The 27,777-nt window shown below is 50.3% G+C and overlaps 16 protein-coding genes across 16 annotated transcripts; 15 read left to right on the top strand and 1 right to left on the bottom strand.

Annotated features, from left to right (window-relative positions):
• Positions 1-100: 100 nt before the first annotated feature.
• On the top strand, positions 101-1,003 carry TbgDal_X9180 (fibrillarin, putative; the record flags this gene model as incomplete). Its single annotated transcript, XM_011779789.1, has 1 exon — positions 101-1,003. The coding sequence occupies one exon, from the start codon at positions 101-103 to the stop codon at positions 1,001-1,003; it is 903 nt and encodes a 300-aa protein (XP_011778091.1).
• A 323-nt stretch (positions 1,004-1,326) lies between these two features.
• TbgDal_X9170 (cullin, putative) lies at positions 1,327-3,456 on the top strand (the record flags this gene model as incomplete). The annotated part of the gene is made up of 1 exon (XM_011779788.1): positions 1,327-3,456. One exon carries the CDS (start codon positions 1,327-1,329, stop codon positions 3,454-3,456), a length of 2,130 nt encoding a protein of 709 aa, XP_011778090.1.
• A 211-nt stretch (positions 3,457-3,667) lies between these two features.
• Positions 3,668-4,258, top strand: TbgDal_X9160 (hypothetical protein, conserved; the record flags this gene model as incomplete). Its single annotated transcript, XM_011779787.1, has 1 exon — positions 3,668-4,258. The coding sequence occupies one exon, from the start codon at positions 3,668-3,670 to the stop codon at positions 4,256-4,258; it is 591 nt and encodes a 196-aa protein (XP_011778089.1).
• Positions 4,259-4,896: 638 nt separating this feature from the next.
• TbgDal_X9150 (RBP15) lies at positions 4,897-5,349 on the top strand (the record flags this gene model as incomplete). The annotated part of the gene is made up of 1 exon (XM_011779786.1): positions 4,897-5,349. One exon carries the CDS (start codon positions 4,897-4,899, stop codon positions 5,347-5,349), a length of 453 nt encoding a protein of 150 aa, XP_011778088.1.
• A 720-nt stretch (positions 5,350-6,069) lies between these two features.
• Positions 6,070-6,498, top strand: TbgDal_X9140 (hypothetical protein, unlikely; the record flags this gene model as incomplete). Its single annotated transcript, XM_011779785.1, has 1 exon — positions 6,070-6,498. The coding sequence occupies one exon, from the start codon at positions 6,070-6,072 to the stop codon at positions 6,496-6,498; it is 429 nt and encodes a 142-aa protein (XP_011778087.1).
• A 224-nt stretch (positions 6,499-6,722) lies between these two features.
• TbgDal_X9130 (RRP41p homologue, putative) lies at positions 6,723-7,481 on the top strand (the record flags this gene model as incomplete). Its single annotated transcript, XM_011779784.1, has 1 exon — positions 6,723-7,481. One exon carries the CDS (start codon positions 6,723-6,725, stop codon positions 7,479-7,481), a length of 759 nt encoding a protein of 252 aa, XP_011778086.1.
• Positions 7,482-7,700: 219 nt separating this feature from the next.
• On the top strand, positions 7,701-10,553 carry TbgDal_X9120 (ATP-dependent DEAD/H RNA helicase, putative; the record flags this gene model as incomplete). Its single annotated transcript, XM_011779783.1, has 1 exon — positions 7,701-10,553. One exon carries the CDS (start codon positions 7,701-7,703, stop codon positions 10,551-10,553), a length of 2,853 nt encoding a protein of 950 aa, XP_011778085.1.
• A 307-nt stretch (positions 10,554-10,860) lies between these two features.
• Positions 10,861-12,279, top strand: TbgDal_X9110 (GTP-binding protein, putative; the record flags this gene model as incomplete). Its single annotated transcript, XM_011779782.1, has 1 exon — positions 10,861-12,279. One exon carries the CDS (start codon positions 10,861-10,863, stop codon positions 12,277-12,279), a length of 1,419 nt encoding a protein of 472 aa, XP_011778084.1.
• A 433-nt stretch (positions 12,280-12,712) lies between these two features.
• Positions 12,713-13,372, top strand: TbgDal_X9100 (hypothetical protein, conserved; the record flags this gene model as incomplete). Its single annotated transcript, XM_011779781.1, has 1 exon — positions 12,713-13,372. One exon carries the CDS (start codon positions 12,713-12,715, stop codon positions 13,370-13,372), a length of 660 nt encoding a protein of 219 aa, XP_011778083.1.
• A 1,220-nt stretch (positions 13,373-14,592) lies between these two features.
• Positions 14,593-16,116, top strand: TbgDal_X9090 (succinyl-CoA ligase [GDP-forming] beta-chain,putative; the record flags this gene model as incomplete). The annotated part of the gene is made up of 1 exon (XM_011779780.1): positions 14,593-16,116. One exon carries the CDS (start codon positions 14,593-14,595, stop codon positions 16,114-16,116), a length of 1,524 nt encoding a protein of 507 aa, XP_011778082.1.
• Positions 16,117-16,882: 766 nt separating this feature from the next.
• TbgDal_X9080 (hypothetical protein, unlikely) lies at positions 16,883-17,269 on the bottom strand (the record flags this gene model as incomplete). The annotated part of the gene is made up of 1 exon (XM_011779779.1): positions 16,883-17,269. The coding sequence occupies one exon, from the start codon at positions 17,267-17,269 to the stop codon at positions 16,883-16,885; it is 387 nt and encodes a 128-aa protein (XP_011778081.1).
• A 219-nt stretch (positions 17,270-17,488) lies between these two features.
• On the top strand, positions 17,489-18,802 carry TbgDal_X9070 (hypothetical protein, conserved; the record flags this gene model as incomplete). The annotated part of the gene is made up of 1 exon (XM_011779778.1): positions 17,489-18,802. One exon carries the CDS (start codon positions 17,489-17,491, stop codon positions 18,800-18,802), a length of 1,314 nt encoding a protein of 437 aa, XP_011778080.1.
• A 744-nt stretch (positions 18,803-19,546) lies between these two features.
• On the top strand, positions 19,547-19,879 carry TbgDal_X9060 (hypothetical protein, conserved; the record flags this gene model as incomplete). Its single annotated transcript, XM_011779777.1, has 1 exon — positions 19,547-19,879. One exon carries the CDS (start codon positions 19,547-19,549, stop codon positions 19,877-19,879), a length of 333 nt encoding a protein of 110 aa, XP_011778079.1.
• A 366-nt stretch (positions 19,880-20,245) lies between these two features.
• Positions 20,246-21,295, top strand: TbgDal_X9050 (hypothetical protein, conserved; the record flags this gene model as incomplete). The annotated part of the gene is made up of 1 exon (XM_011779776.1): positions 20,246-21,295. One exon carries the CDS (start codon positions 20,246-20,248, stop codon positions 21,293-21,295), a length of 1,050 nt encoding a protein of 349 aa, XP_011778078.1.
• Positions 21,296-22,957: 1,662 nt separating this feature from the next.
• TbgDal_X9040 (hypothetical protein, conserved) lies at positions 22,958-25,114 on the top strand (the record flags this gene model as incomplete). The annotated part of the gene is made up of 1 exon (XM_011779775.1): positions 22,958-25,114. The coding sequence occupies one exon, from the start codon at positions 22,958-22,960 to the stop codon at positions 25,112-25,114; it is 2,157 nt and encodes a 718-aa protein (XP_011778077.1).
• A 519-nt stretch (positions 25,115-25,633) lies between these two features.
• On the top strand, positions 25,634-27,574 carry TbgDal_X9030 (ATP-binding cassette protein, putative; the record flags this gene model as incomplete). Its single annotated transcript, XM_011779774.1, has 1 exon — positions 25,634-27,574. The coding sequence occupies one exon, from the start codon at positions 25,634-25,636 to the stop codon at positions 27,572-27,574; it is 1,941 nt and encodes a 646-aa protein (XP_011778076.1).
• Between the last annotated feature and the right edge of the window lie 203 nt (positions 27,575-27,777).

Raw genomic sequence — 27,777 nt, 5'->3', positions numbered from 1 at the left:
AAAAAAAACATTCGTATGAAACCTCGATTAATCGGCACCTGCTCTATTTGTCTCTGCGATCGTTCACGAACTTTGTTTATGTCATTTAGGAAGGACAAAAATGCGAGGTGGGTTTGGACGTGGAGGCGGTAGTGGATTCCGAGGCGGAAGAGGTGGCGGTGCACCAAGCCGTGGTCGGGGTGGCGCTGGACGAGGAGGTGGAAGGGGCGGTAACGCTGGACCCCGCGGCCGCGGTGGCCGTGGTGGAGGAGGTCGTGGTGGGGGTGCTGGAGCCAAAGTTGTCGTTGAACCCCATTTGTTGCATCCCGGTGTCTTTATTTCTAAGGGTAAAGCGGATTCACTATGCACGCTTAATATGGTTCCTGGAGTGTCAGTATACGGGGAAAAGCGTGTAGAAGTAGGGGCAACACAGAGTGGTGACGAGAAAAAGGAGTATCGGCTTTGGAATCCATACCGGTCAAAGCTTGCTGCCGCCATTTATGCGGGAGTAGGGAGCATCCACATGAAACCTGGCTCAAAGGTGTTGTACCTGGGGGCCGCCAGCGGCACGACTGTGAGCCACGTGAGCGATCTTGTTGGACCTGAAGGAATGGTTTACGCGGTAGAGTTCTCCAACCGAAGTGGTCGTGACCTCGTTGATATGTCGAAGAGAAGGCCTAACATCGTTCCTATAATAGAGGACGCTCGTTACCCAATGAAATACCGTATGCTGATGCCGATGGTGGACTGCATTTTCATGGATGTTGCCCAACCTGATCAGGCCCGGATTCTCGCGTTAAATGCTCAGGCATTTCTTAAGAATGGTGGTCATTACGTAATTTCTATCAAAGCCAACTGTATCGACTCAACCCTCGATGCTCCCGTGGTTATCGCAGCTGAACTTGATAAGTTGAGAAAGGACCGTCTGAAGCCACTGGAGCAAGCCTCACTGGAACCGTTTGAAAGAGACCACGCAGTTGTCGTAGGGGTGTATCGCTCTATGAAGAAAGCAGTACAACAATAATAATGTTGTGAATAAGAACGGAATGATATAATGTGCAATGTTGATCGAAAGTTATGGATGAGGAAAGGAAAGAAAATGGAGGCTAAATGAAACGGCCTACGACACAACATTTCGAGAAAAAATTAAGTGGCGAACAGGTAATAATAAAAGGAGGGAACTAACTTATTCACGATATTTTAAGGTGATCGACTAATAAAGGCGCCTTGTGTGCGGCCCCTCTAGTCCAAGTCCTGTGAACGTTCTGCTATTTCTGTTTCTCGGTTGTTTAGGTTACTTCTCTTCCTGTTAACATTGTGACAGATATATAGAGTAGGGATTTGCTGATGTTGGACGCTGCGCCGTTGCTTCATGATGTGTCAACCGAGGAGAAATGGTGCGTGATCAGTGATGCCGTTAATGCTATATTCAAAAAATCGTTATCGAAATACTCCTTTCAACAGGTTCACCATTCAGTTTTTCAGATGTGCCAAACTCAGCGGAGTGGTACTCTTTTTGATCTTCTCCACCATGCACTTTCAAAAGAGGTCACAATTATACGTGAGCAATTGCTCACGTCGACTGACTCCGTTCTTCTTCAAGATCTTGAAACTCAGTGGGAAGATTTTAGCGCTGCGCTTCGTCGCATCAGTGATGCACTGTTTTACCTCGATAAAAATTATACAAACAACCAGAAAACAATTTCACAGATGGGAGAGAGTCTTTTTTACGCAGGAGTGCTGAAAAATGAAGTTATCTCCAACACTTTCGTCAGCAGTGTTCGCCAAAGCCTGGAGTTTGGCTTTGCATCTCAGAAGTCCTTGAAGTGTTTGACTAGCAAACTTCGTGAGTTATACAGGGACACAATCTTTGAACCCCTTGTGGAGCGGCCCCTCCTTGAAGTTTTGACGGCGAAGTATAAGGGGGAAATGGAACTGAAGCTAGACTCCTTAGATGTTGACGGCTATCTTACCTGGGCTCTGACTACGGTTGGTCAGGTACAGTCTGATGTCTCTAAGCTTGTTGGTGACAGTATGGATCAGGCAGTCAGGCAGCACATGAGAGGGTTGCTTATCAAAGAAAATACGCAAAAGCTCCTCTACAGCTGTTCGGGTGGCGGCTCAACTATGGTCAGGAAAATGAACTCAGCATCTTTGGGAAGGCTGGCTGATGCTCTTGTAACGGTTGGTGAAACCGATGCCCTTTTGGAGATGTTGATTTCAACTACGAAGGCAGTGGGTTGTGAACTGCTGAGTGAAGTTGAGAATGAAGACCCTGTGGCAGCCGTGGGGAAAGTGTTAACTCTGAGAAACAATCTCCAACAACTCGTGGAGAAGCTTCCTGGTGCATTAAGAGGTGACAAACCGCCAATAGTACGGGCCCTTGCAGAAATTGTGAATGAATGCCCTGATTTTTCAACGAAACTGGCGTATTATTACGATGTCAAAGCCAGATCAAGGGGTACACACGATTCGATGGATCAAGTGGCTGCTGACACCTTCAGTCTTTATCGACTTCTCAGATCAAAGGAATCATTTGAGCAAACCTTTAAGCTGCTTCTGGCGGCAAGGCTCATCAACTGTAAGCCAAACGATTCACTTGTACATGAAATTATCTTCGTTGAGCATCTTCGGAGTGAATGTGGAGACTCTGTCGCTAACCATCTTGACGTCATGATTAAGGACGGTAGGATGCGGACTGAAATAAACAGAGGTTTCCTCAGTTCTCTTTCTCCAGACGTCCAGTTACCGTTGAGTTTTGATGTCACGGTTATCACCGCAGGTGTGTGGCCAATCTATCCCGGCTTCGAGATTAACCTTCCCGAATGCATGCAGCAGTGTGTGAGTTTGTTTCAGGCGTATTATATTCCTCATCACAATGGCAGGGTTCTTAGTTTCCACACCGGTTGTGGGACGATATGCTTTACACTTAACCACAAGGAAGTGTATGAGCTCGCAGCACCAACGTCTTTCGTGAACACTATACTTTGCTTTCAGAGCTGTGGCGGTATCGACGAACCACTGACAGTAAAAGACATTTGCAACAAGACGAAAATGATTGAGACGGATGTGTTGCCTCAGCTGGAGGCTCTTGTAAACACTGGTTTGATTAGTAATGTTCCCTCCGGCGGGCTGTCACGATTCATATTCAATAAACATTTTGCGCACCACAGGACAAAGCTTCGGATAGGAAATGTAGGTGGAAACAGAACAGTGAAAGCTAGTGCGGAGGTGCGGGTTACTCAGGTGGCGTCAGAGACTACTCATGCAGAGAGTATCCAAGCAGTGTTGATGCAAATAGTGAAACGTAACAAAACTCTTTCTCACGGTGAAATGTTTACCCAAGTGGCTGAGGCTCTAAAGGGAAGCAGGATCACGCCGGTGATGGTCCATATCAAACAAAATTTGGAGATACTTATCAACAAAGGATTGATATCTCGGGGGAGCAGACCTGACATCTACGTCTACGAAGCTTGACCATGGCACGGTTGTGCGGCACCTTGTCGAAGTTTTGCTAAGTTTCTTTCTTTGTTTCCGCGCTTCCAGCTGGCAGAAGGCAGCTTTACTTTTGCAGATTATTTTTTATTTGCTTCTTTCACATATTGTATATCATTTCCCTTGGCTTCTTATCGTCCCAGCGATAATAAGAGACAGAAGAAGGATAGGGTTGCTTTAACACGATATATATATGCATCGCAAACCTCTGTTTGAAACTATATGGAACGAAATGCTCGACTCAAATGCCTTAATGGCCATCACTGTTTTTGTTGGTGCTGTCTCATTTTATATGTTTCTGACGAGAAACGACCATCAGGACCGACGACGTGAGTCACCACCACCAACTCCAAAGAAGCATGGAGCCTCTTTCCTTAGAAGGATTCACCTGGGAGAGTTCAGTGGCCGTAAAATCTGTATTTCTTGGGAGACTTTGGTGGAGAAACACGAATGGAGGGATTGCGCTAAGGAAACGCTTCTGGCATTATCATCCAATATGGTCGTTTATCTTATGTGTCACATAAGCAATGCTAATGAGAAAGGTAAGGTTCTTTCGATGGTGAAGGATATACCGCAACTCGCACGACATAATATTCTTTTCTGCGAAACGGAAAAGGGGTATGAGGCGTTTAGTCGGCAAATCAAACCGGCTATTCTAGTTACACATGACTCTGCACAGGCGGAATTTTTAAGTCTTGTCTTACCCAACGTTGTCCTGGTGGGTTCCAGTGCAACGGGTTCAGCGATGACGAGCATCTCTTCTTTATCCGAACTGTTGTTCTGATCTCGAATGCCATAGCTGACTGGTTTCCGTGAAGCGGCCTTCGTCACTGGTTGGTACGTTGACAACGGACTGTCATGTCGAAATTGTCAGATTTCGATTTGCAGAAAAGGGGGTATGGGGCGAGAAGCAATGGGGATTTTACATAAGCACTCAGAAAATCCCTGAACAACCAACTAACCCTTTGCATGCCTGAAAAATGATTCCTGTAGGTTGTGATTACAGGGAGGTCATGTCGACTGCTTCCCCACTTCCCCTATCGGTCATGCAAGCTAGCTGCTGATCGCGGTCTGATCGAGGCTACCACTCTATGTATGAGTTCGCTACTGCTGCGATGGAAACTAAGTGAGGTTCGGGGGCAAGGTGTGATCATTTCGGATGATGCAAACCTCGACAAGGTGTAAGTGAAGTTCAGGGCATGGAAACTTGCTCAGCACCAAGGCGATATGCGCTGCAGGTTGCCAACGCACCCTATGTGTATGTGTGGGAACTTGCGGGTATTGGTGAACCAGTTCACTAATACACATCTGATGGTGGCACCTCGCAAAGTATACCCAGGTTGATGGGTATAGTGAACCTGCGTAGTGCGCTATAGGAAAGAATATGAGGGATCCCTGGGTGGCCCCTCTCCAACACATTTGATGCCCCTCTGGAGAATATTTCCCCTAATGTCTCAGCGTCTTAATTCTCTCATTCTAATTCTATTGGTTTCAGATTTCCTTGAAGGTATTCGAGAGCGAATGTCCGATGAGCGAATTCTCCTTGTAACGGGGATTCCCACAAAGCTGTGTCGTGGTGAGGAACTTTACAAGGTATTTGGAAACTACGGTACAATCCAGCAGTTACGAATAGGGAGCGACGCTTCCACGAAAGGGTGTGCTATTGTTGTATATGAGCTGTGCGAGGCCGCATCAGCTGCCCTGGAGGCGTTGCATGACTTTAAGGTGGACAGGGATAGACATCTTAGAGTGTCGGTGTACGATGAGACCAGAGATCGTAGGGCGCTAGAGCGGCGGAAGCGACGACGTGAGATGAAGGCGGAATATAGCCGCAATATTGCCAGTGCTTCTGCGGAGGTCAAGGCCGAGGATTGATGTGACCGCTTCCAAAGGGGGTGGGCGTTTGTTCCGTCGCTAGGGCGGTTATTCTTTTCTCCCTTTTGTTTGTTCCCTATCTCGTTCCTTTCTTACACTCAACTTTTGGTAACTAAATAATCTCCTGCTTGGACTTCAGAGGCATTGGTGAGCACGCTGTTCTCGTTGCTGCTGTGAGTAGATCAATTCGAACCCTTCACTTGGTCTCTTCCGATGTTTGTTGCTTCAAGTGATGGGGTGTGCAACACCGGGGGTTGTTCCTTTCTTGCAATCGTGAATCGACATCGATTGTGCTGTGGTTGTGCGTTCTCGAAAGCTCAGACGGCCCATGTTACTCGCTTTCTCTACCCGTTTGTGTGGTAGGCCCAATGTTTGTGAGCCATTTGTCCTAGCGAGGGTTGTGACCATCCCCAGGTATGCTTCAGTTGGGCCTTGAACTTGCGGGTATGAGGAGTCTAGGGATGTGTCGTCTGTATGTACGTGCATTGAAGTGAATTTGGCAACAACAATAAACCTCTGAGCGGGTTCTTCCGGCAAGCTGGTGCGTGTGCGTTCTGCCGATCTTAAGTTCTCGGACGCAGGTGGGGGCCGATCATCAAGGAGTTCCTCTGGATAAATCTGTGGCTTCACGTCTGTGCACGTCGTTAAAAATTGGGTGAGGAGTTGATATGATGGTGGTAGACGCCTGCATTCCGCGACAACGCAAAACCACCACCTACCATGGCGACATTGAATGTTAGGTGTCCAACGTGTTTAAACGGTGTAGTATATGCTGAGGAACTGTGGTTGGTTTGTTGCTGTATCGCTCACTGCTGTGAGCAAGATGGTGGGGTTGCACCAAGTACCGTTTTTTTCTGCAAATTATCGTGGGTGAGACCACTGCCAGTGCGTAAATGCTCTCTGCTTCCCTTTGAGCTTTCTTCCACGCGCTCATGTGGGTTGTGCACGCAGTTGGACGCCCTATTTTGTGGTGTCATAATTCTTCCACTAAAGGTTGTGATGCACAATGCGATTTGTCAGGAGTTTGGAGTGTATATCACCGCACTATTCTCGGAATTTGAGAGGTCCTCTGTGTTTTTCTCGAGTGAGCACGGGGTCTTCTGCGGAGAGATTTGCGTGAGCGGATGTGTCGTCAGCGTGGGGGCCTAGTGTGGAGGGTGTGAGATGGCAGTTCCCTGGCTATGAATGGTGCCAGTGATACTGTAGGTATATCTGTTTATTCGTCATTTTCGACTCGGCTGCCGTTTTGTCCCCCCCCCTTTGCTGGTGGTTATTCACATCGTTCCTTTTTTTGCTTCGTCGTGTTTACTGAATCGCTTGTGTGTTGTAAGGAGGGGGACAACTAGAGTGGTGCTTCTTTGCTGTGAAGGTGTATGCCTGTGATTAAGGAGTACATCAATCCCGCTGGGCTACGCTTGGACGGGCGCCGACCAAACGAGCCGCGGCGGCTAGCGTTAGAGTTCGGGAAGATTTCAGGCTGCGACGGCTGCTGTACGGTGGTGAGTGGACTATCGCATGTCTGTGCCACTGTTTACGGTCCCAGGGAAGTTTCCAACCGCTTGGACGGGAAATATAATGAGGTGACAATAACCTGTGATGTTGTTGTCGCTGCCTTCGCCGGAGAGCGCAGGCGCGAACAGCAGCGGTACTCAAGGCTCTCTGAGGATATTAGCGCATCAGTACTGGATGTTGCTCGCTCTGTTGTGTTGTTATCGCAGTATCCAAACTCACAGATTCACATTTGCATTGAGGTGCTTAAACAGGATGGTAGTGACAAGGCTGCTTGTATCAATGCAGCGTGTTTGGCCCTTATCGATGCAAGCATTGCCATGAGGGATGTTGTGTACACGCAAACAGTGGGGCTGATAGAGGGCTTTGACGTTGTGGACCTCACCACAGAGGAAATACACTCGCAATGCCCCTCTATATGCATAACGGTGCAGGGACACGATCCCACTAACATAGTGTGGATGGAGTCGAATAGCCGTCTCGCGCCGGAAGTAATTACCAGACTTGTAAAAGTGGCGCAGAAAGCCTCGACTGACGTGTTTGAAACCGCGCTTCGGGGTCCGCTGGAGGAGCACGCCGCTACGGTTCTCCGATTGCAAGCGAATTTAGGTAACATCGAGTAACAACATTACGTACCACCACATTCGGACAGTTGCTTAGCTCATAATGTGCAGGAGCCCATATCCGAGGTCATATATTGCCATGTCGCACTCTCCATCTTCAGTAGAGGTGTGGCTGCGTAGCACGCTTTCGGTGTCTCTGTGTTTTCAGGTTCTATGTTGTCTTATTTAAATTTTACCCTCCCGATCTAATAGCACTCACAGGAAGGAATACCAAGGAATATGCAGGATGACATACCCGTGGATGGTGAGCCGTGTGTGAAGCGATGCCGGCACGAGACCGTTCCCGCCATGACGTTTCCGTACGAGTTGGACGCGTTCCAGAGGGATAGCATAAATGCACTTGAGAACGGCGACAGTGTTCTTGTGTCTGCCCATACCTCCGCTGGAAAGACGACAGTGGCGCTTTACGCCATCGCCAAAGCAGTGCGGGAGAAAAAGCGAGTTATTTACACTTCACCTATCAAGGCGCTCAGCAATCAGAAGTTCAGAGAATTCACAGACAAGTTTGACTCCGTCGGGCTTATGACGGGCGATACAACCATAAAAGTAGATTCGGACTGCTTAGTCATGACCACAGAGATTCTGCGCAGTATGCTGTACCGCGGAACTGAGATGCTTCGTGAGGTTGGGTGTGTTGTATTCGACGAGGTACACTACATGAGGGACAAGTCACGCGGGGTGGTGTGGGAGGAGACTATAAGTTTGTTGCCCGAGGGCTGCCAGTACGTTTTCCTTTCGGCAACTATTCCAAATGCCAGGGAGTTTGCGGAATGGGTCGAGAGTATTCACCCCGGCACCAAGGTTCATGTAATTCACACTGATTATCGGCCCGTCCCGCTGCATCACTACGTGTATCCATGTGGTGCCGATGGTATATTTCTAATTGTCGACGAGCTCGGAAAATTTCGTGAAGACAATTTCAGGCGTGCTATGGCATCAGTTGGTGCTGGTAATAAAGGTGGTGATGCCAATGGTGCGGAGTCAACAGAGGTTGCGGCCGCTTCGCGTGGGAAGCAAAGGTCAATGCGGAAGTCAACAGAGCCCATTATGGAGATTATCAAGCTCGTGATGAACCGCAACATGTACCCTATTATTGTTTTTTCATTTGCGAAAGCTGAATGTGAGCGTAACGCGCTAGCCCTTTCCAAGCTAAATTTTAATAATACGGAAGAGGATGCGCTTGTTACGGAGGTGTTCAACAATGCGATGGAGTGCCTTGCGACTGAGGACAGGAAACTCCCAGCGATTGAACACCTACTGCCGCTGCTGAAACGTGGTGTTGGGATTCATCACTCAGGTTTGTTGCCGATTTTGAAGGAGGTCGTGGAAATACTTTTTCAGGCGGGCCTTGTAAAGGTGCTGTTCTCCACTGAAACTTTTTCGATGGGGCTAAACATGCCCGCCCGCACAGTTGTCTTCACTTCCGTTAAAAAGTTTGATGGGGAGACAAACCGGTACCTCACAGGTGGTGAATACATCCAAATGTCCGGTCGTGCGGGGCGCCGCGGTTTGGATCGTGTGGGCGTTGTTATAGCGATGGTTGACGAAGCAGTGGAACCGGAGATTCTGAAGCAGGTCACCGGTGGAGGTGCTGACGTGCTAAATAGCAGTTTTCACCTCACGTACAATATGGTGCTCAACTTGCTTCGCGTGGAGGATGTAGACCCAGAGTTTATGATGCGGCGCAGTTTCGCTCAGTTTCAGCGACTACGTAACCGGCCGGCGCTGGAGATGAAGGCAGAAGAGTTGACGAAGGATATCACTTCGATTTGTGTGGAGCACGAGGAAATGTTCCGTCAATACGCCCACTGCCAGGAGCAACTCGAAAAGAAGCGTAAGCAAATTGGCGACTTTCTGAAACAGCCTGTTTTTATCAGAAGATTCACCAATACTGGCCGACTCCTCCGTATTCGACGTTCGACAGACGGAGCCTTGTTTAACTGGGGTATCTGCCGTTCATCTCGAGCAAAAACTTCTAATGCTGACGAGAAGGACCCGTCCTCTTTTTCTGTGGATGCTTTGGTTATTTGCCGCAAGGCTGATCCATCGCAACCGACTCAGCTGGTGCCATGCCACGTCAAGGACCACACTATCAATACGGTGGATTTGTACACCGTAACGTTTGATTTTACCGACATCGAGGCTGTCTCCCGCTTCCGGGTAAATCTCCCAGCCGACCTTGACTCGGCATCAAGCCGTGCAGAGGTGATACAAAGTTTGGAGAAATTATACAAAAACCATGGGGATGATGTCCCGCTACTCACAAGCGAGGAGTTGGGAGTGAAGGACCCGAAGTTTAAAAAGTTATGTGAGCAGTTGGGAAACATAGAGAAGCAGGTACAAAAATGTGAACTTGTGTGCAACCCAACAGAAGCGTTAGAAGCCGATTACGAGTCTTTCAAAAAGCGTGCTAGTCTTGAGAGGGAACTGGACGCCATCAAACAGGAGCTTGACCAGGTAACACAGGCTATATTCTCTGATGAGCTTAAGAAGATGATGCGTGTGCTGCGGCGGTTGGATTATATCGACAAGGATAACATTATTTTGCGCAAAGCACGCGTGGCATGTGAGATCACGACGTCGGATGAGAACGAGCTACTTCTCACGGAGTTGCTCTTCAAAGGTGTACTAAACTCTATGGAGACTGAAATGATTGTTGCACTGATGTCTTGTTTGGTGAATGTCCACCGAACTCCCGATGGTTTCTCGCTACCTGAAGAGTTCAGACAACCTTTAAATGACCTTAACGAGATCGTCAACCGCATAGCGACACTGAGCATTGAAAGCGGTATTACACAGGAAAATACAAGTGTTGAAAAGACGATGCCTTCGCTCATGGAAGTTACTTATTTGTGGGCAAAAGGAGCAAAGTTTTCGGACATTGTGACCAAAACTAATGCCTACGAAGGGGATATCGTTCGTATGATGCGTCGCCTTGAGGAGCAGTTGCGTCAGATGGCAGGTGCAGCGCGGTCTCCAGCCATTGGGTGTATGGAGCTGCACGACAAATTCCTGAAGGGTATTCAGCTCATCAAGAGGGATATTGTCTTCGCGTCGTCGCTGTACCTGTAGCCGCACAAGGATCATCGTACCCCCCCGTCGTCTTTTTTTAAGTGATGAATTAAAAGGAGCCCATGAATGATTAAAATACACGAAGGCTTCGCCACAAGCTGTGGGCAGCGTAACGGTGGCACTTGTAAGGTTGTTTTTTTGCCGCGGGAGTTTCCGCACTCCTTTCCCCTTCACCGCTTCGTGCGTTTTGCTTTGTTGGTATATTGCTTGTTACAAATGCCTACTTCATTCTTTTCTCTTTTACTTCCTTCCACCGACAGCCTGCACCCTACGGTACGTGGACATCGACAATACTGTCACAAATCCGATGCTTCAACCCTGCCTGCGTCGCATGAGCAAGTGTAGTTCGCATCCTTTTGTGGATGCAGTGAAGCTACTGATTTCCAGTGGCGCCGGAGGTGACGGTGCTAGTGTCATGTCGCATGAACACGGGAACGAGTTCGCCGGCCCCGGGGGTGGGAATGGCGGGAGGGGTGGGAATGTAATGCTAAAGGGCAGTAAAAAAGTAAATGATCTCTCGCACATCAAGGCTATGGGAACCCAAATCAGTGCTGCACCCGGCAGCGTTGGTTTCGCTCGAACGGCACATGGTAAAAAGGGCAAGGATCTTCTCCTTGAGCTACCCGTTGGTACGACCGTTGTTGATGTCGACACCAACGAGGTTGTGTATGATGTGGACGAGGATGGCGTAGAGCTGCTACTTCTTCAAGGTGGTCAGGGTGGGAAGGGGAACGCAGCTTTTGCCAACAAGTGGCACCACTCTCCCACTGAGTCGACTCGCGGCCTCCCCGGAAACACTATGCTCGCACAACTTGAACTTAAATCGCTCGCGGATGTGGGTCTCGTCGGGTACCCAAATGCAGGAAAATCGTCCATTCTTTCAGCCATAAGTAGCAGCAAACCTACGATTGCACCGTATGCATTCACTACGAAGAGGCCATACGTTGGTTTTATTTATGACCTTTACGGTAATACATGTAGGGTGGCGGACTTACCTGGACTCATTGAAGGTGCCTTTGAAAACCGTGGGCTTGGGCATAAGTTTCTGCGTCATGCTGAGCGGACACAATCATTAGCGTACGTTATAGATATGGCTGAGTCGTACAATCCTTCGTCCTCCACAAAACCTCTAGAACCGTGGGAGGCTGTGGAGACTCTGCGCAGGGAATTAGAGTATTACCTACCGGGGTTAAGTAGCAGAGCGATGATGATTTTCGCTAACAAGATGGATATGTATAAGGACACCAAGGGAAACTTTTTAAAGGAAAAGGCTGAGGAACTGCAGAGAAGAGTCCAGCTTCCCGTTTTCCCCGTGTCCGCAGCATTGGGTATTGCACTGGGCGCTGAACATCCACAGGCTGGATTCAAGTGTGCGGTAGAACTCATGTGCAAGGTAGTGTTCCAAAAGAAACAACGCTGTAAAGATATGCGTGAAGCTCAACGGAGGTTGGAGACTTTCACATTGGACAAAACTTTTTGTGACAAGAACATTGGTGCTTTCATTCCCTCCGGGGATCCTGAACAGAGGAAAGGTGACACTTCTCTAGTGGATCAACAATTCGAACCCTGTGGATTCAGTGGGTTGGGCGAGGAATTCAGCGCCTATCAGCAGGCAACTGCAGCCCGCGGGAGGCTGCACGATTTTCGGGATTTGACAATGAAAGGGAGGTATTGGTCACTAACACGGCGAAATGGAGAGCGTGTCACCAGTGAGAAGTGGCAGTGATTTAAAGGGAAAGTTGGTCACGGTCTTGTGTTTTCTTTCGTTCCAGCCGCATGCGTGGTGGGTGAACCTAGAGGAAAACTTCCCAACGACAAATATCGTTCTTGTTTCCACTTCCTTCCAGCGAAACGCTCATGATATGTTAGTTGGGCGAAAGTCTGTACATAAACATCTGTGTGTGACATGCATGTGGAAATTTTTTTCTTCGTTTCTTCACACGTACATTTGCGTATCCACGTCTGTATAGTCGTCTATTAAGTTGAACATTGGACACGTGGGGCGGCAGCTCAAGCTCAATATATAATTTTTAGTTTTAATCTCGGAGTCGCCGGGTACCAAACAATAGCGGTCGCGGCGAAGATTCGCATACAGACGCGAGGGTGGGAAGGAGGAGGGTGAGCGAGCTCGGGCGGCGCCGAACATCTGCGTTAGAGCAATGAGCAAGAACGAGCGAGATACTTCTTTTAACAAGAATGGCTGTCTTGTTTTTGTATCCCGTCTGTGGGATCTTGACAAGCTTGGAATGTTTCATCACCCAGTTAGTGCCGAAGAACTGCCGGACTACCACACTGTGATAAAGCGTCCTGTTGACCTCTCTTCCATACGCGATGGGATTGAAAAGGGCACTTATGCAACTGACGTGGACGTACAGAACGACGTCGCTCGCATGATTACGAACGCTTTGGAGTACAATGCGAAGGGCAGCACGTGGTATCAGGAGGCAATGTCATTTCGTAAAACTTACCTTGACCTTGCACGGCAGTCGGGACTCGTTGTGGACGACGACGAGGCTTACATCCCATCCCGCAGCTTTAAGGACGACGAATCAACACTGCGTCGTGCAGAAAAACGGAACAAGGAGGACCTCGACGAAGTCCTCCGCGGCCTCGAGGCGGAGAAAGATGTGCCTCTGGAGGAGCTTAGAGCGAAATACCGCCGCGTGGAGAACAACACCGAAGCCCGCGGAGCTGACGATGTAGACAGCAGCGAGCAAGGGGAGGACGAGGAAAGTGATGAAGAGGGAAGTGATGAGGAAGACTCATGCGCCTCAGAGGAGGTTGAGGAAAGTGAGGGCAGCGATTACGACAGCTCGTAGAGGTTTTTCGAGCGTGTGAAGGGGGGACACGCATTAAGCCGTTTATGCCATGTGTATTTAACGGTACGGCCTACTGGTACCGACCACGAGTCCTTTGGTTCCTGATCCACCTCAAACTTAACGCTCCTCCTTTCTCGCCATCAGTGTTGTTTGGGCCGCGTAATGGGTTGTCGGGGGTGCATTCTTCTCAGAGGACAAACGGATAGCTTGTTTCGCCACGCGTTGCCTCGGTGTAGCAACGGTGCAATTTAGTTACCCCCATATCTCTGCATGTACAGAGGAGGTTAGCGCTCCGCTGGGCCACGGCTGAGGCTCCTTCCTCATCACGTCGTTTGATAGGCTGAGCGGCGTGGCCGCTGGATGTTCTTCTGACTGAGAATCAACTCTGTCCGTACACCTGCGCTTTGCCGTGCTTTGTCTTCTTGGCGTGGAGCGGGCCTGTGCGCCTTGTTTTTTTTTGGGTGAGGTTTTCTGTGCCAGCATACACCGCTTCGTGTTACTGGTTTCTGCCAGTGTGACAGTCGAGAAATCAGTGAGATCACCAGCACCCGGAATACACACCAATTATTCTCATTTTTATTGTTAGAACGGCTTCCTTCCATTCATATGTGTCAATAACAAACTGTCCTTTTCCCGCGACGGTAATCACTCTGTTGGCGGATGCCAGTGTGAAGGAGGATCGAGGACAGCGAGTGGAAGGGAAAGTCTTTAGCACGCACTACATAGAATCCCTGTTTTCATTAACTAATCTCCCCTCTTTCGCAGCACTGCAGCACATGGCACAATGAGGAAGGATGTGGCAAAGTGTATGCCTGAGGTCATGGTTGTTTCTTTTCTGTGCAGAGGTAGGTTATGCCTGGCTTTGCGTGTACCGATGCGCTGCGTTCGTCATGGTGACGGGAGAGCACTTGTACTAACCATTTAAATCCCACCTAGTAGCATGTTCGTTTTTTTTTTTCCACGCGCGGTAACCCCCTGCCACGTGATTCTGACTTATTTCCTTTTGTGCTCAGCACCGATGAGTGTTGTTGCGTGACTTGATACCGTGGTAGGGGTCACCGCCTCAGCTGTTGGTTGCCGAAGAGGACCGTCGTTCGCTTTATCATTGAGAAACAATACAAAAGCGGGTAAAAGCGATGTAAGCTTGTGTTATCATACTAAGTTCTCGTTGAGTGCTTGAATCGACTATTCGTTGCTGCTAGGCGGATTAATTTCTTGTTATGACCTGTAACACGGACCGTTCGTTTTGCTTCCGTAGCCTCCGGCCGGGATCTCGGAGGCGGACAGGTACTTTTTCGGTGATTTCTTCTCCTTCACCCTTCATTTTTCTCCCCTCTTTCTTTCTTTCCGTCTCCACAAACCAAACGGCAGAGGTTGCGCTAGCCACGAAAAAAGGTCCAGAAAGGGAGCGGAGAAGTTACTTTTATTTATTTATTTCGCTGAGGGTATCGTATAAACTACAAAGCCACATTACAGTAACGAGTATGTTTACTCGCATTGGTCGTGTCTGCCTTCCCACGAAGGCTGCGCTGACGCAGTGCCGCTACCTCAACATTCACGAGTACCAATCAAAGGCCCTGCTGAAGGAGGGTGGATGCAAGACGGAGTTTGGTGTTGCGTGCTCCAGTATTGAGGAAGTGGAGGCGGCACTCGGGAAGATCAAAGGAGATAAGAAAGTCGTCAAGTCACAGATTCTCGCAGGAGGTCGCGGCATGGGTACCTTCGTTGACGGTTTCAAGGGTGGTGTGCATGTGTGCAAGGATGCGGCGGAGGCGCTCGCATGCGCTCGCCGTATGCTGAATAATACTCTCGTAACGAAGCAGACTGGACCGAAGGGACAGAAGGTGAGCAGGCTCTACGTCACTGAGGCGATTTCTGGAATTAAGCGTGAGTTGTATCTGGCACTGCTCCTCGACCGCAAAACCGCCTCACCTGTCTTCATTGGCAGTGCAGAGGGAGGTATGGGCATTGAGGAGCTTGCACAGAAACAGCCGGATAAGATCAAGAAGATGCGCATTAACGTCCAAGAGGGAATTAACCACGACAACTGCCTTACCTTCGCACACGAACTGGGCTTCACGGGACGCGCCGCTGAAAATGCTGCCGAGCAAATAAAGGCACTGTATAACGTTGGCAAGTCAAAGGATTGCACGATGGTGGAGATTAACCCCCTAGTGGAGCTGGAAAATGGCGATGTGATGTGCATTGATGCTAAGTTGTCGTTTGATGATAACGCAGAGTTCCGCCAGCATGACATCTTTGCCCTCGCTGACGCCACGCAGATCGACCCCAAAGAGGTGGTAGCCAAAAAGTATGACTTAAACTATATCGCCCTCGACGGCAACGTTGGTTGCCTCGTAAACGGTGCTGGCCTTGCCATGGCCACAATGGACCTCATCTCCCACGGTGGCGGCAAGCCTGCAAACTTCCTTGATGTCGGTGGGAGCGCGACAAAAGAGCAGATTGTCGCAGCGTTTGAAATTATTACTGGTGACGAGGCGGTTCGCAGCATCCTCGTGAACATCTTCGGTGGCATCATGCGCTGCGACACCATTGCCGAGGGTATCGTTGCGGCGTCTCGAATGCTGAAGTCAAAGGGGGTGCGGGAGGTGCCTGTTGTTGTGCGACTAAGCGGCAGCAAGGAAGAAGAAGGCAAGCGTATCTTGAAGGAAAGCGGCCTCCCCCTGCATCCCGCACAGAACTTTGAGGAGGCAGCGGCGCTGGCATGCAAACTCGCCGCGTGATGCTGCGGGTGTCACTTGAAAGGAGGCGGTTCTGTTGGTAGCAGAACCTTAACGTCTGCATCCCATTCCATCTCCTCCCTTCACATACGTCACATAGCTAAGCAAATTCAAGCGGTAAAAATGCAGTAACGATACGAAAACAAGATAAAAGAAACAGGAAGAAACCACACACGTGATATATGTATATTTGTTACATATTTTATACTCGTTGTTTGTGCGAAGTACGGAAGTAAGTGGGCTGGGCCACAGATAAAGAAGATTCAGAAAGGTTTTTTACCTCGTGCATGTTTAATCCACGGTGGTATAAGCAATGCATGCTGAGCGGGATGAGCGAGAGAAGGGGGTATTTTTTATTTTTATTCTTCATATGCCGCCGGGGTGGGGTGGGAGAGGTAAGGCATTTCAAATTAACTGATGAACGTATTCAAAGAAAAGATCGAAAGGAGTTTGTAAGTCCAGGGGGAGGAGGAAAAGAACGATTGAGTTGGGAGTTTTCTAACGTCTTGCACCGTGTTTTATCGATGAAGCGTGAGTGAGGCAACAAGAAAGGAGGAGGGGAAATGGTGTGCAAGTGTGCCCCGAAGGAAGGGGGGGGGAAGTCAATACGAGTTGCAGTAAACAGCAGATGTGTTGACACAGACCCCCTGCTCACGTATACGTATAAGCGCGTGGGGATGAATCATATGAGACAATAATAAGGATCCTTTCAATTAACAAAATCCCTCCGGGGTAACAGGCGGATGTGAACAATCGTAGGGGCAATTTGTCATCCCCCCTCTCTGTTTCTATGTTTCCGTACGTGCGTGGTGGAGACAGACGGAAGCTGAGGAGACGGAGGAAGCCGGAGGCTGGTTGCCAAGTGCCTGACGAAAAATAGGGGAAAAATGTTGAGGGATTTTTTTTTAAAAAAAAAGGGAAGGGCAATTAGCGTAGGAAAATAACGTCGGCGTTTCGTAAAAAAAAAGTGTGGAGAATGGCGTCTCGTTACGTGACGTGTTGTGACTTTGCGTTCGTTGTCGCCCTCCGTCCGTTTTGCACGCAGGAAAGGAGAGTGGTGCATTCTGTTTTCCTCGTTCCTATCCTTGATTAGCTTTGGTTTCGCTAACCCTTGCGCTCCTGTGTCATCACCCGAGAAATGCCACACAGGTATCATTACCTTTCCGCTCTCGCTTCTTATCGCCCCCTTTTTTTTTTTTAAAAAAAAACACGTTTAGTCGCTGTCCCTTTGCTTCCATAGCTCTCTGTGGTTGTAGGAGTTGGTGGGCGCTTTCCGCACGAGGTGCATTCGGGTAATATTGCCGCGACATTTTTGGTGAAGAAAAAAGGGAGAATAGTAGTGAATAGCAGAACATAGAGGTTCAGTGTGCGTGAGATGACACCGCTTCAAGTATTGTTCATCTTGCTGGGTGTGGCCGTTGTGGCGCAGTGGAACCTCCTTCTGCGCCTTCCGCAAACCGTTGTCGCTGCTGTTTGGTTAGCTGTGATGACAGCAGTGATTTCAGCGTCGTGGTCCACAATGCTTCTTGTGGAGCGGGTCTGCGGTCTTTGCGAAGCTAATGCGCATGGGCAGCTGGTTAACCCAAGTTCTTCCGGTACTCCCTTGCGCAAGACTGTCTTCATGGCCTTGTTTTACCCTCTCTTACTGACATTCAGCGCTGGTGTTTCTGTAACTCTAGCGTGGCGTGACTCTCTACTACTAGGCGGGGTTGCCTCTGGTTGTGTAGCATTTCTGGAGCAGCAGTTGGAAATGTGGCCCCGTCGGCGGGACCTGAAGTTTCGCGTGGTGAGTTGCACTTTGTGCGGGTTTGCTCTCTTTTGTACTGCTCTACTGTGGTCTTTCCACGTAACTTCTCCAAGGGAGGAAAGCTCCATGGGGTCGTTAGCGCAATTTGCGGTTATCATGTGGACTGCTGCACTTACCACTGGACTCCTGAAACTATTATTGTTTGCCACTTTGCACGCATGGCACACATCTAACGTTTTGACGGGACGGGCTGGAAGTGTGGACTTCGACCCCATGGAGGAGGTGGGTCTGTCCATCCGTATCTGCTGCTCTTTGATCTTGCTGGTTGTGTCTGGTGAACACCTGCCAAATTTTACCGGAATTTTAGTACATGTTGTGGTACTGGCACCCTTCCTTGATGTCCTGTATGCGGCCTCGATCCTGTTTCGCTTCCGACACGTTGTGGACTCTTTCCCGGAGGTTGGTACTGCGGCGGACTGTGTGATCTGCTTTGATCCTGTCACTGACTCAGCACGTGGACGGCAGCTGCGGTGTGGGCATATTTTCCACAGTCGCTGTCTGCGCAGATGGTTAATGCGGGCAGCACGCTGCCCCACGTGCCGCCAGTATGTTTTTCACCAAGAAAATGCACTGTTTCCCGTTGAACTGTTTTATGACTTTCGAGCTAATATACGCCACCGCGGTGTTGGTGATGAGGATGCGCAGCGGGGCGGCGGCCGCGGGAGTTGCCATATGCCGGGCGGAGTGTTGGCGTGCAAACACCTGTTTACCAAAGCTTATTCCCTGTCGGGGGTCATGCACCATCCCGCCCTGTGGCCATTTCTTCAAGTCCTGCAGTGGAGACCGCTCTGGGCTACGGTGTTACATTTGCCGATGAGGTCGCTTTCACGCCGGGCGTGCCGTCTGTTCGGTCTGCAGCGTCGTCGACTAGGGAGGCGGTGATTGCGTCTGTTCATTCGGATGAGTTCACCGATACGCCTATTGCAGCCGTTCCAGTAGTAGTTAGGCAGAGGGGGGTAACAGCGGCCACACGATACAAAAGCGGTGGCGAATTGAGTGTCGGAGGGGGGTTAGGAGAGAGATCGGCGGTGGAGGCAACAAATATTGATGGGGGCGGCCGTGAGGCTGGTACGGTCGTCTCCACCAGGAGTGGCGGTCGGGGGAGGAAACGGCAGAGGGACTCTAGCTGAAGTGCCTGCGGGTTGGTCATGGTTGGCTTGTGCAAATGCGTTGTGCGCGCGTGCGCGAAGGTGTGTTACGGCGTTCGTTATTTTGGTTGTTTTTAAAACAGATACCCCCTTTCCCCAGGTAAGGGGGCGTGTGGGTGTGCTAGCTTCCCTTGCCGGTACTCGGGTAAGATAAACCTTGCACGCTCAAAGGCGCTTCCAACGCACACGTCGCAGTGTTGCTATCGAGAACAGGATGTATGCGGAGGCCTTCATTCTTTTCTCTCGTTTCCCAGCCTCCTCTTCCCTATTTTCCTAGTGCCTTTAATTCCATGTACGCTCCGCCTGAGTGACTTTTCATGTTAAATCTCCAAGTTTTTTCATAGTTTGTGTAAATTCGCCTGCGTAGGTGGGGGTATTTGTTCATCTCTCAACGTCTTTTTTCCGGTTTGTAGCTCTGTAGCCTTCGAAGAACTGTGTATACAAGGGATTCGGTGCACCACTGTAGCTCTCCGTCGCCATGCTTCGCCACTCCAAGCAGGAGCAGCAGATGTGCCGCAAGTTGCCAGGTGTGGATATAGGGTATGTATGTCAGCAACACGAAGGTCGGTGTGTTATATGTGATCTTCAGTTCGACGAAGTGTTGCCAACCATGCGGGAAGTCCGTATCTGTAGTGACTGTGGTTTTGGCCGCGAGGGAGACGAGCGTTGCGTAATGTGTAACGCAAGCAAACCAACAGAAGTGGCTTATTATTGCCAGTACTGCGTTGCCCTGGAGAAGGACCGTGATGGCTGCCCACGTGTGCTGAACCAGTCAAGGCATCAGCGCATAGCGACGGTACGCACACGCTAAGCATTTAGTGCACCCGATTTCCACAAAGAGGGTAGCTGATGGTAAAGTGGTCGTGGTGGCGTGTGTATGCTGCATTTGGGTATGATTTGTCATGTCCCTTTGAGTGTTGTCGTTTATGTACGTTGGTTATTGTCGAAGACGACTGGGTAAGAATAGAGTTGATGTTTACCATCCTATGGCCTACCCAAGAAAGGTTCATCGTGACATCAAGTGCTTCCTCCCCCCATTTTTGCGCATGTTTTAACGATTCTGCGTATCAACTATTCCACCTGGTGTTAGCTTCTCCCCGGCCATATTCTTCCCCCCATCGTTCTCACCCAACCCTTCTCATTTGAACAATAAAATGTTAATTGCACAAGTAAATATATGCTTGTTCCCGGGTTGTCTCTAACGCGACGTGCGGTGACCAGCTCCTGTTGCCGGCCCCTCCACGTTGTTCGAGGCTTCTCGACGACATGTACTCTTTTTGGACTTGAGCAGCTTCAGGATGTGCCGACCTCGACCAGCCGCCGACCAACTGGGCTGCATCGGGGACCAGGAAAGAGACAAACAAGTGAGCGAGAGGCCGCCCAGTACAAATTTATCCGTCGGTGGGAGTTGCAAATGCGTGATGAGTGGGATCAGCTAGAGCCGTTCAAGGGTTTACCGAAGCCAAAACGGCAGTTCGGAAATGAAGCTGCGGAGGTAATATGGCCTTATGCACTACTACTAGAGCGTGTTGTTAAGGTCCATCCTTTCACCAAGTCAATATACGTCTACTATGCACAACGGCAGAGTACCGCTCGAGGGAAACTTGCCGCGGAGATCGCACGGTCCTTCGCACGTGAGTTCCTTATCCCTATTACGTTCCACAACTCGCAGGTGTATACGGAAGCAGAGATGCTGTTGGAATATAGCGAAACCCCATGGGTGGTTTTGCACTCTCTTGATAACGGGCAGAAGCCTCGCATTCTACCCGTAGCTCCAGTTGAGGGAACACCTGCTCACACTGCCGTGGAACAGCTGCTTGCTGAGGTTGTTCAGGGCTGCGAGGCACTGGGCGCCTCGGTCGCGGACCCTGTGACGGCAACGCGCGTGCTAAACGAAAGGCCGCTGCAAAATCAGTACGTACGTGTTGACTACCAGTGGTTCGGTGATACACCAGATGAACGTGCGAGCCATTTGGTACGCTGGGAATTTGAACCTGAACAGATCGAGCCGAAAATCCGGCACCGTACGAGGCATGTGCTGGATTGGCTGAACTACGACGGTAACCTACCAACGCATCGCGCCGTGCATGTCAATGCTATGAGGGAGAAGGCGCGACAGAAGGCCCCGCGTACAGTGGCGGGCCCACGAACGTTTTACAACTCGGCTGGCTCCCGTGCTAACGCGCGTTCTTCTCGCTTTGGTGGGCAGGCAGCTGTAGGGAAGTAAGATTTCTTTGCAACGGCGTACGAGTTGTGAGTGCTGTTGAGCCGCCCTGGCATTTTCTGCTTGGACAGTACACGGCGCTCCGTTCGTTCGGGCCATTCCGCTGTTGTGGCGGGTAGCATTTTCTTGTGGAGGGAGGTGGCTGCCTTTTTTTTTTTCTGTATTCAGACGTTGATGTTTTAGGTGACTCTCACGTGTATGCAGACACTGAACGTGAGCACGATGTTGTGATGTCTACGGGAGCTTGTACTGAAAGCTTTGCGTTTATCACGGCGAGCGCGAGCATTGCGCGTGAAGTGAGTCCACATCTAACTGCGATGTGGCGTCGGCTTCGTGTTGCCAGGCCACTTTGTCGGGGTCTGCATGCGTGTACCCCCTTTTTTTTTTTCAACTTTGGGGCAGATGCTGAGAGGACCTTAGCTCGGTGAAGACAGAAACAATAGGATTAGGCACAGGGAATCCCTCCTATCGAGTGTTGGTGCTCACGTGCAGTTCCCAACAACGTGGGCGCCGCCCCCCTTGTGTTCTGATAGTGCTCGCCTCTTTCATTTTGTTGTGTCCGTCGTTGCGACCAAGGCTCCCTATGTGCCCGCATGCAAACAGGATAACGTCATTTATTACTAACTTTTCCTGTTTCCGCTTTCTCATCGGTCGCCGTAGTGAAGACAGGAGGAAAGAAAATGCTAGGTATTACGCCGCAACCTTGTGGTAGCAATAGTGACAGTGACGGTGACGGTGCCGGCCAGGAACTGCTGATGGCATCACTGGATTACGAGCTGCGAGTAAAAGCGTTGCGCAATGAAGCCTACCGGCAGGCTCTGAGCGAAGTTGCTGGTGAGGTTTACGAATCGGTGTACACAAAGACCTTTTGTGAGGCAATGCGGAAGCACCGAACAGAGTGGGGTATTACACCCCTATAGCCGTTCGAGGGTAGGGCCGGTGGGGAAAAGTGGCAGCGACGGGTACCGGTGGCACTGACCTCTCATAATGGCACCCGATACGCATGCGTTGCGCCATGGAGACGCATCCAGCATTTTGCAGAGCATGTCCTGCTTCAAATGGACGTCAGGCGTAGGTGGTAGCACCAAAGGAGAGGGGATCGTATGACACCTGTACGCTCCACTTTAATGGTACTAGCGGGGGCTGGAACGGCAGTTTGAGGTTACTGTTCTGCTGCTTCTCTCCGGGGGAAGGGGAAAAGGGGGTATTCACTAGTGGGGACGGCTTGTAGAACACCCCCATCCTGCACGTAAACGTCCGAGTGGTGAAGGGAGGAGTAAGAGCAACATTCCGCATAAGGGGCCATTGAATACCTCATTTGGGCGAAAAACAGGGCTGTGACTCCTCCTTTTGATCTGCTCCACGCCGAGTAATTTTTCTCCTTCTACGCCTGGGACGTCAACCTGCGGTACGCCGTTGCGAGGTCTGGTATGCTGCTCTTGAACCACCAGTAGTATAGCAAATGAACGTGTTTGAAAGTTAATGTGCGTGCTGCTCGTATTTTTCACGAAGGATATAGCGGAGACTGCGCTTGCTGGTGCTCCATTGCAGGTGCTTCTCACCAACCCCCCGGTGCATGTACTGTGCGTCTGCTGTTATCCTCACGTTTCTCTTCCTGTCTAAATTTCCCAAGGATGTGTAAGTAAAGGCGTGTAAAGCTAACTGATGGCAGTTGACTGTTTGGCGGGAGAATGGATGCGCTACGTGAGGGAATGGCTTCAGCAGCACGATTTTTCTAAGAAAAATTCTGGTGTTGGCGGATTAACGTACACAGATTTGCTCAACTTGTTGCAAGACGGGCCGCCAGCACCACCATCGTTGTGTGCTACTTGGGAAAAGAGAGTCTGGAATCTACAGGACGAACCGCTAGCGCTGTATTACCTTCGGTGCTTGGCTTCTTCCTTTGAAAATGTTTATAGTTTTTCGGAATGTGCGTTTCTAATCAGCGCGACCTCCTCTTCGCCCTTTCCCAGGTTGCCGCATGGTTCTGACATCCATGGTGTGCTGCATCGACGTCCCATACGAGTCGTCGCGTTGCGTCTTCTGCCTACTACGACGGACATTGTTCAGCTTGGTTGGCGTGGTACAGATTTTGTGTCATCATCAACTGAGCGACTTCAACCTGCTCTCTGCAGCCGCACACACTTCGTCATACAGCTGCTGGACAGCATGCGGCATTTCTCCGCATGGGCCTATGGTGATGTTGGTACGCAGATGCGCCTGGGGGATGTACTATGCGCCGTTATGTATGCAAGCAGTATGGATGATGGAAGTACTGCTTACGTTATTCACAACACTGAACGATGTAGCGATGTGGAGTGGGTGATGCGGCCAATGCTAGCAACCGCCGAAGTGACTAGGGACCCATTGTCCCTTGTGTCGGCTACGCCACCGCTTACTTTTAAACAGCTTACGAGAGCATTTGCTCCAGAGATTGCGGGTCAAGAATTGTGCAAGTCGATGCTTCTTCTTGTCGCCACACACACGATATATCGTTCGCTTCGTTGCCGCAGTCGGCGGCCTCTTCACTTGTTACTACTCGGTCCCTCGCGTTCGGGGAAGTCGGCGCTTTTGCGCGCTTTTCTTCACTTTTTAGGCTCCTGCGCCACACTTGTTGGTGCCCACGTTATGCGCGGAGGGCAGCGATCCACAGTTGCTTCGCAGGCTATCACTGCAGCGTACCCACACGTGCATCAGCAACTTCTTATGGCTGGTGCGGTTTCCGCGGTGGACTCACTCGTCATCGATGAGTTGCCTGCCAACGGCAGCGGTGCTTTCACGAATCATGTGGGAGGCCTCCTATGTGGCCTGTGTCCCGTAAACAGTGGAGGCGGCAGCGGTACTGGTGGGGCTGCCACCCTGCGTGGTGGGGTGGTCCGTACCCGTGCTCAGATTACCGCTGCTTCCAATGATGACAACCTCGGCATCGCGGCTATCGTACCGCAGTTTACTGTTGTGGCTCGCACCACCGCCAACTTGCTGTTACAGAACGCTGCGTTAGTCGGCGATGAGGTTATTGCTGCTTCCGTGGCCCGCTCGCAGTCGAAGTCGGCACCTCGGTCTCGCTCTACCTCGTTAGGTAGCAGCAGGGTCTCGATGTGCCACGGACCGTTAAGCAGCGCAACACTTCACATCATTGTGAAGGAGGCGCCGTGTGCCGCATCCTTGGAGGCGGCCATTCCTGTTAACGAATTCACAGCGTTTTACCTTAGCCGTCTTTCTGAGTGGTGCCAATACGGGGTCACCGAATGCGAAAAGACCTTCGGCTCACATTTGGTAGTGCTATGGGAGTTAAACATTGCACGGCTCATACTCAACGGGATTTGCAATGTTGAAGCTGAAGCTCAGAGTGGCGATTGTCGTCGTACCTGTGTCGCTGGATGGAACGAAACCCTTGCGGAGGAGGTCTGGTTGTGTTACAAACATCACCTGTGGACTGCGGATACGGCTGCTTCAGCTTCATCCACGATTCTCCAGCCAGCCGTGTCCGTTGCCACGACCTCAGCTGGTTTGAGCTCACTAGATCACTTCGTATCGGAAGGACCGGTCTATGGTCCCGCATCACGTTCCGCTGCTGGTGCACACAAGCGAAAAAGGGTAGGAAAAAAGGTCGCTTGCCTTGCGCTGTTGCGCCAGATGTTGGCTGAACAGCGGGCGTGTAATGGCTCAGCAGTGCCTGAAGAGGTTGTGAGGTGTCTTTTTGAGCGAATGGGTGGAGAACATCATATTGGAATGTGTTTAAGTTCGGTGATTCAGCAGCTTCTGGATGCCGGCCTTATAATAAGGAGGTTAAACGCTTATGCTGTCGTCGCTGAAGTTTGACCTACTCGTTGACACTGGTGGCATGATGGGGGGGGAAGCTTACGTCTCATTACGTTTACGTACACGCATGCGTGTTTCAGGAATTTGTGTTCTTCTTTTATTTAAATACCATTCGTTTTGATCTTACTTCGATCCGGAGATTCCTTTTACATTTCAATAAAGACAAGACAAAACTGGGAGACATTGTTTCCTTTGTTTTTCATCGTGCTGCGTGCAACGCCTTTTCGTTTCCGCTGCCAGACATGGACATGCAGGTTTACGGGAGTTATTTTACCTTTCTTCTATTTTACATCGTTTTTGTCACTGTTTTGGATGTTTACTTGGGGTTGATCGTCGTCCCCCCTTCATACTGGTGCTTCTGCTCGTGGCACTTTTGTGCCCACAAACATTCCCTCCGCTTTATTGTCCAACCACTCTGTCCCGTGAGTACGATTGTTGCGCTTCAGTTGTGCCCCACTACTTTTGAATGCATTTCATTAACTTGCTCGAAGTTTTGCACCAGCAGTAAGGACGGGTCAAATGGAGGGCAATGGCAGCCCTCCTTGTTTCACACAGTTTACAGATGCCGAAGAAGAGGAGACCTCTTTTCTAGTTAAGGGCCCAAATCAAGAAGACCCCGCTTCATTGGGGCCAGAGAAGCCTGTGGCCTTAACGTTTAGAAATATCACATACACTGTCCAAGGTGACAAAGGGAGGCCAAAAGAAATTTTACGCGGTATCTCGGGCTATGTGAGAGGTGGTGAGTTGCTTGCCTTGCTCGGTCCGTCTGGTGCCGGTAAGTCGACGCTTCTTGACATAATGGCGCAAAGACAAAAGAGTGGGACTATAGGTGGTGAGGTGCTGTTGCAGGGGCGCCCAATTCACCTGGGATCGTTTCGCCGCATCAGTGCGTACGTACAGCAGGAAGACCTGCTTTGGCCTTATTTGACTGTGAAAGAAAGCATTTCATACGCCGCCCAGCTGCGCACTCCGCCGTCGTTCACACGCAGTGTGCTGGAAACACACATCCAGCGTGTCATGCGACTTCTGGGCATCGATCACGTACAGAACTCACGAATTGGGTCGCAGATGGTCCGTGGAATCAGCGGGGGAGAAAAGAAGCGCTGCGCGATCGCCATGGAGCTGGTGTCCCAGCCATCCATTTTATTCCTTGACGAACCAACCACAGGCCTTGACACCTTTACTGCCCAACATCTCCTTACTGTCCTTAAGGAGATAGCAGCTGGTGGTGTTGCTGTTGTCTTTTCAATTCATCAGCCACGCAAAAGCATATTCCAGCTGTTTGACAAGTTGCTGCTGTTAACCGGGTCAGGTGAGCAGGCGTACTTCGGGCCCGCGAGTGCAGTCATGCGATTCCTCGAGGGTGTAGGCGTCGCGCCGCCGCAGCTGGACAATCCAGCAGATGTTTTGCTGGACGCTGTGGCTGTGCCACCAAGTGAGGAGTTTTTTAAAAGTGGTGTAGGTCAAAACTGTGCTTTAGCCATGTCACGAACGTGCTCCGGCATTGTCACCGCCTTCCACACTTCACTGCTCGCCGTGGTGGAGCGTGAGATTGGTGCCATCAACGAAAGGTGCAGTTATGGATATGATGGTCTTCCAGGGGGAGACCCGTCACCATATTACCGTGGCATCACGAAACAAATCTATGTCGTGGCGTGGCGTGCGGTGTTAAGCAAACTACGGGATTCCAGCGCGGCGGTGGCCCGTATCGTTGCAGCGGCATTTTTCGGGACAGTGATCGGCTCTGTGTACTTTCAGTTGGGTAACGATCAGCTGTCTATTCGGAATCGAATGGGCTCGCTATTTTTTGTAACCATGAATACATCGCTTTCGTGCCTAGCAACCCTTAATCTTTTCATCGAGGAGCGTGCTATTTTCGTGAGAGAGCATCGTGCCGGGATGTATTGTGTGCTTGCGTACTACATAGGGAAGATTGTTCAGGACGTGCCGATAACCGTTGTGACAAACCTCCTGTTCGACATTATAGTGTACTTCACGATGGGTCTGCAACAGGGTGTGGGTAAGTTCCTCCTCTTTTCCTGTACGTGCACCTTTGTTGTGCTGAACAGCTACTTTCTTTGTTTGTTCCTCTCGAGCTTGTCGAGAAACATACAAGTGGCGAACATTGTGGCACCGTTGGTGCTTGTGCTTTTGCTTCTACCCTCGGGGGGTGTCTTGATGGGCACTCAGAGCCTTCCATTCTTTTGGCGTTGGCTCAAATATGTTTCGTTTGTGCGCTACGGCCTAGCGGGGCTTGTGGTGAACGAATTTGATGGTTTGAAGTTCGTGTGTGAGCCGAAGGTGCCCTTCTGCTTTCCGGATGGCACGACGTATGCAAGGTTGCAGGGGTATTTTCCGGAAGAACTCCCGGAATACATCGTCGCGTGTGCAGCAAGTGTTGCGGTTTACATGGTGTTGGCATTCTTCGCTTTGTTGGCGCGTGCGAAGTATCTTCAGTGAGGAAACTTCCAACGTTTTTTTTCCAACGTGCTTGTGTACTATGGTTTGCCGCGGTATCCGCGGCAAACATCATTGTATGGTCTGCTATGTGAGGAGGCAATTGCTTCCATGTTGCACCTTCTTTGGTAAGGTTATCGCTATTGTTCTTCGTGGCTGCTCGTCTCTTCGTAGACGTCCGAAGTAGTGGGGTTCCAGAGCATAAC

The sequence above is a fragment of the Trypanosoma brucei genome, chromosome 10 (assembly GCF_000210295.1).
Source record: "Trypanosoma brucei gambiense DAL972 chromosome 10, complete sequence".
In the NCBI taxonomy this organism is placed as follows: domain Eukaryota; phylum Euglenozoa; class Kinetoplastea; order Trypanosomatida; family Trypanosomatidae; genus Trypanosoma; species Trypanosoma brucei.
Note: the sequence above shows the minus strand (reverse complement) of the source record. Positions and strands in the feature narration are given on the sequence as shown.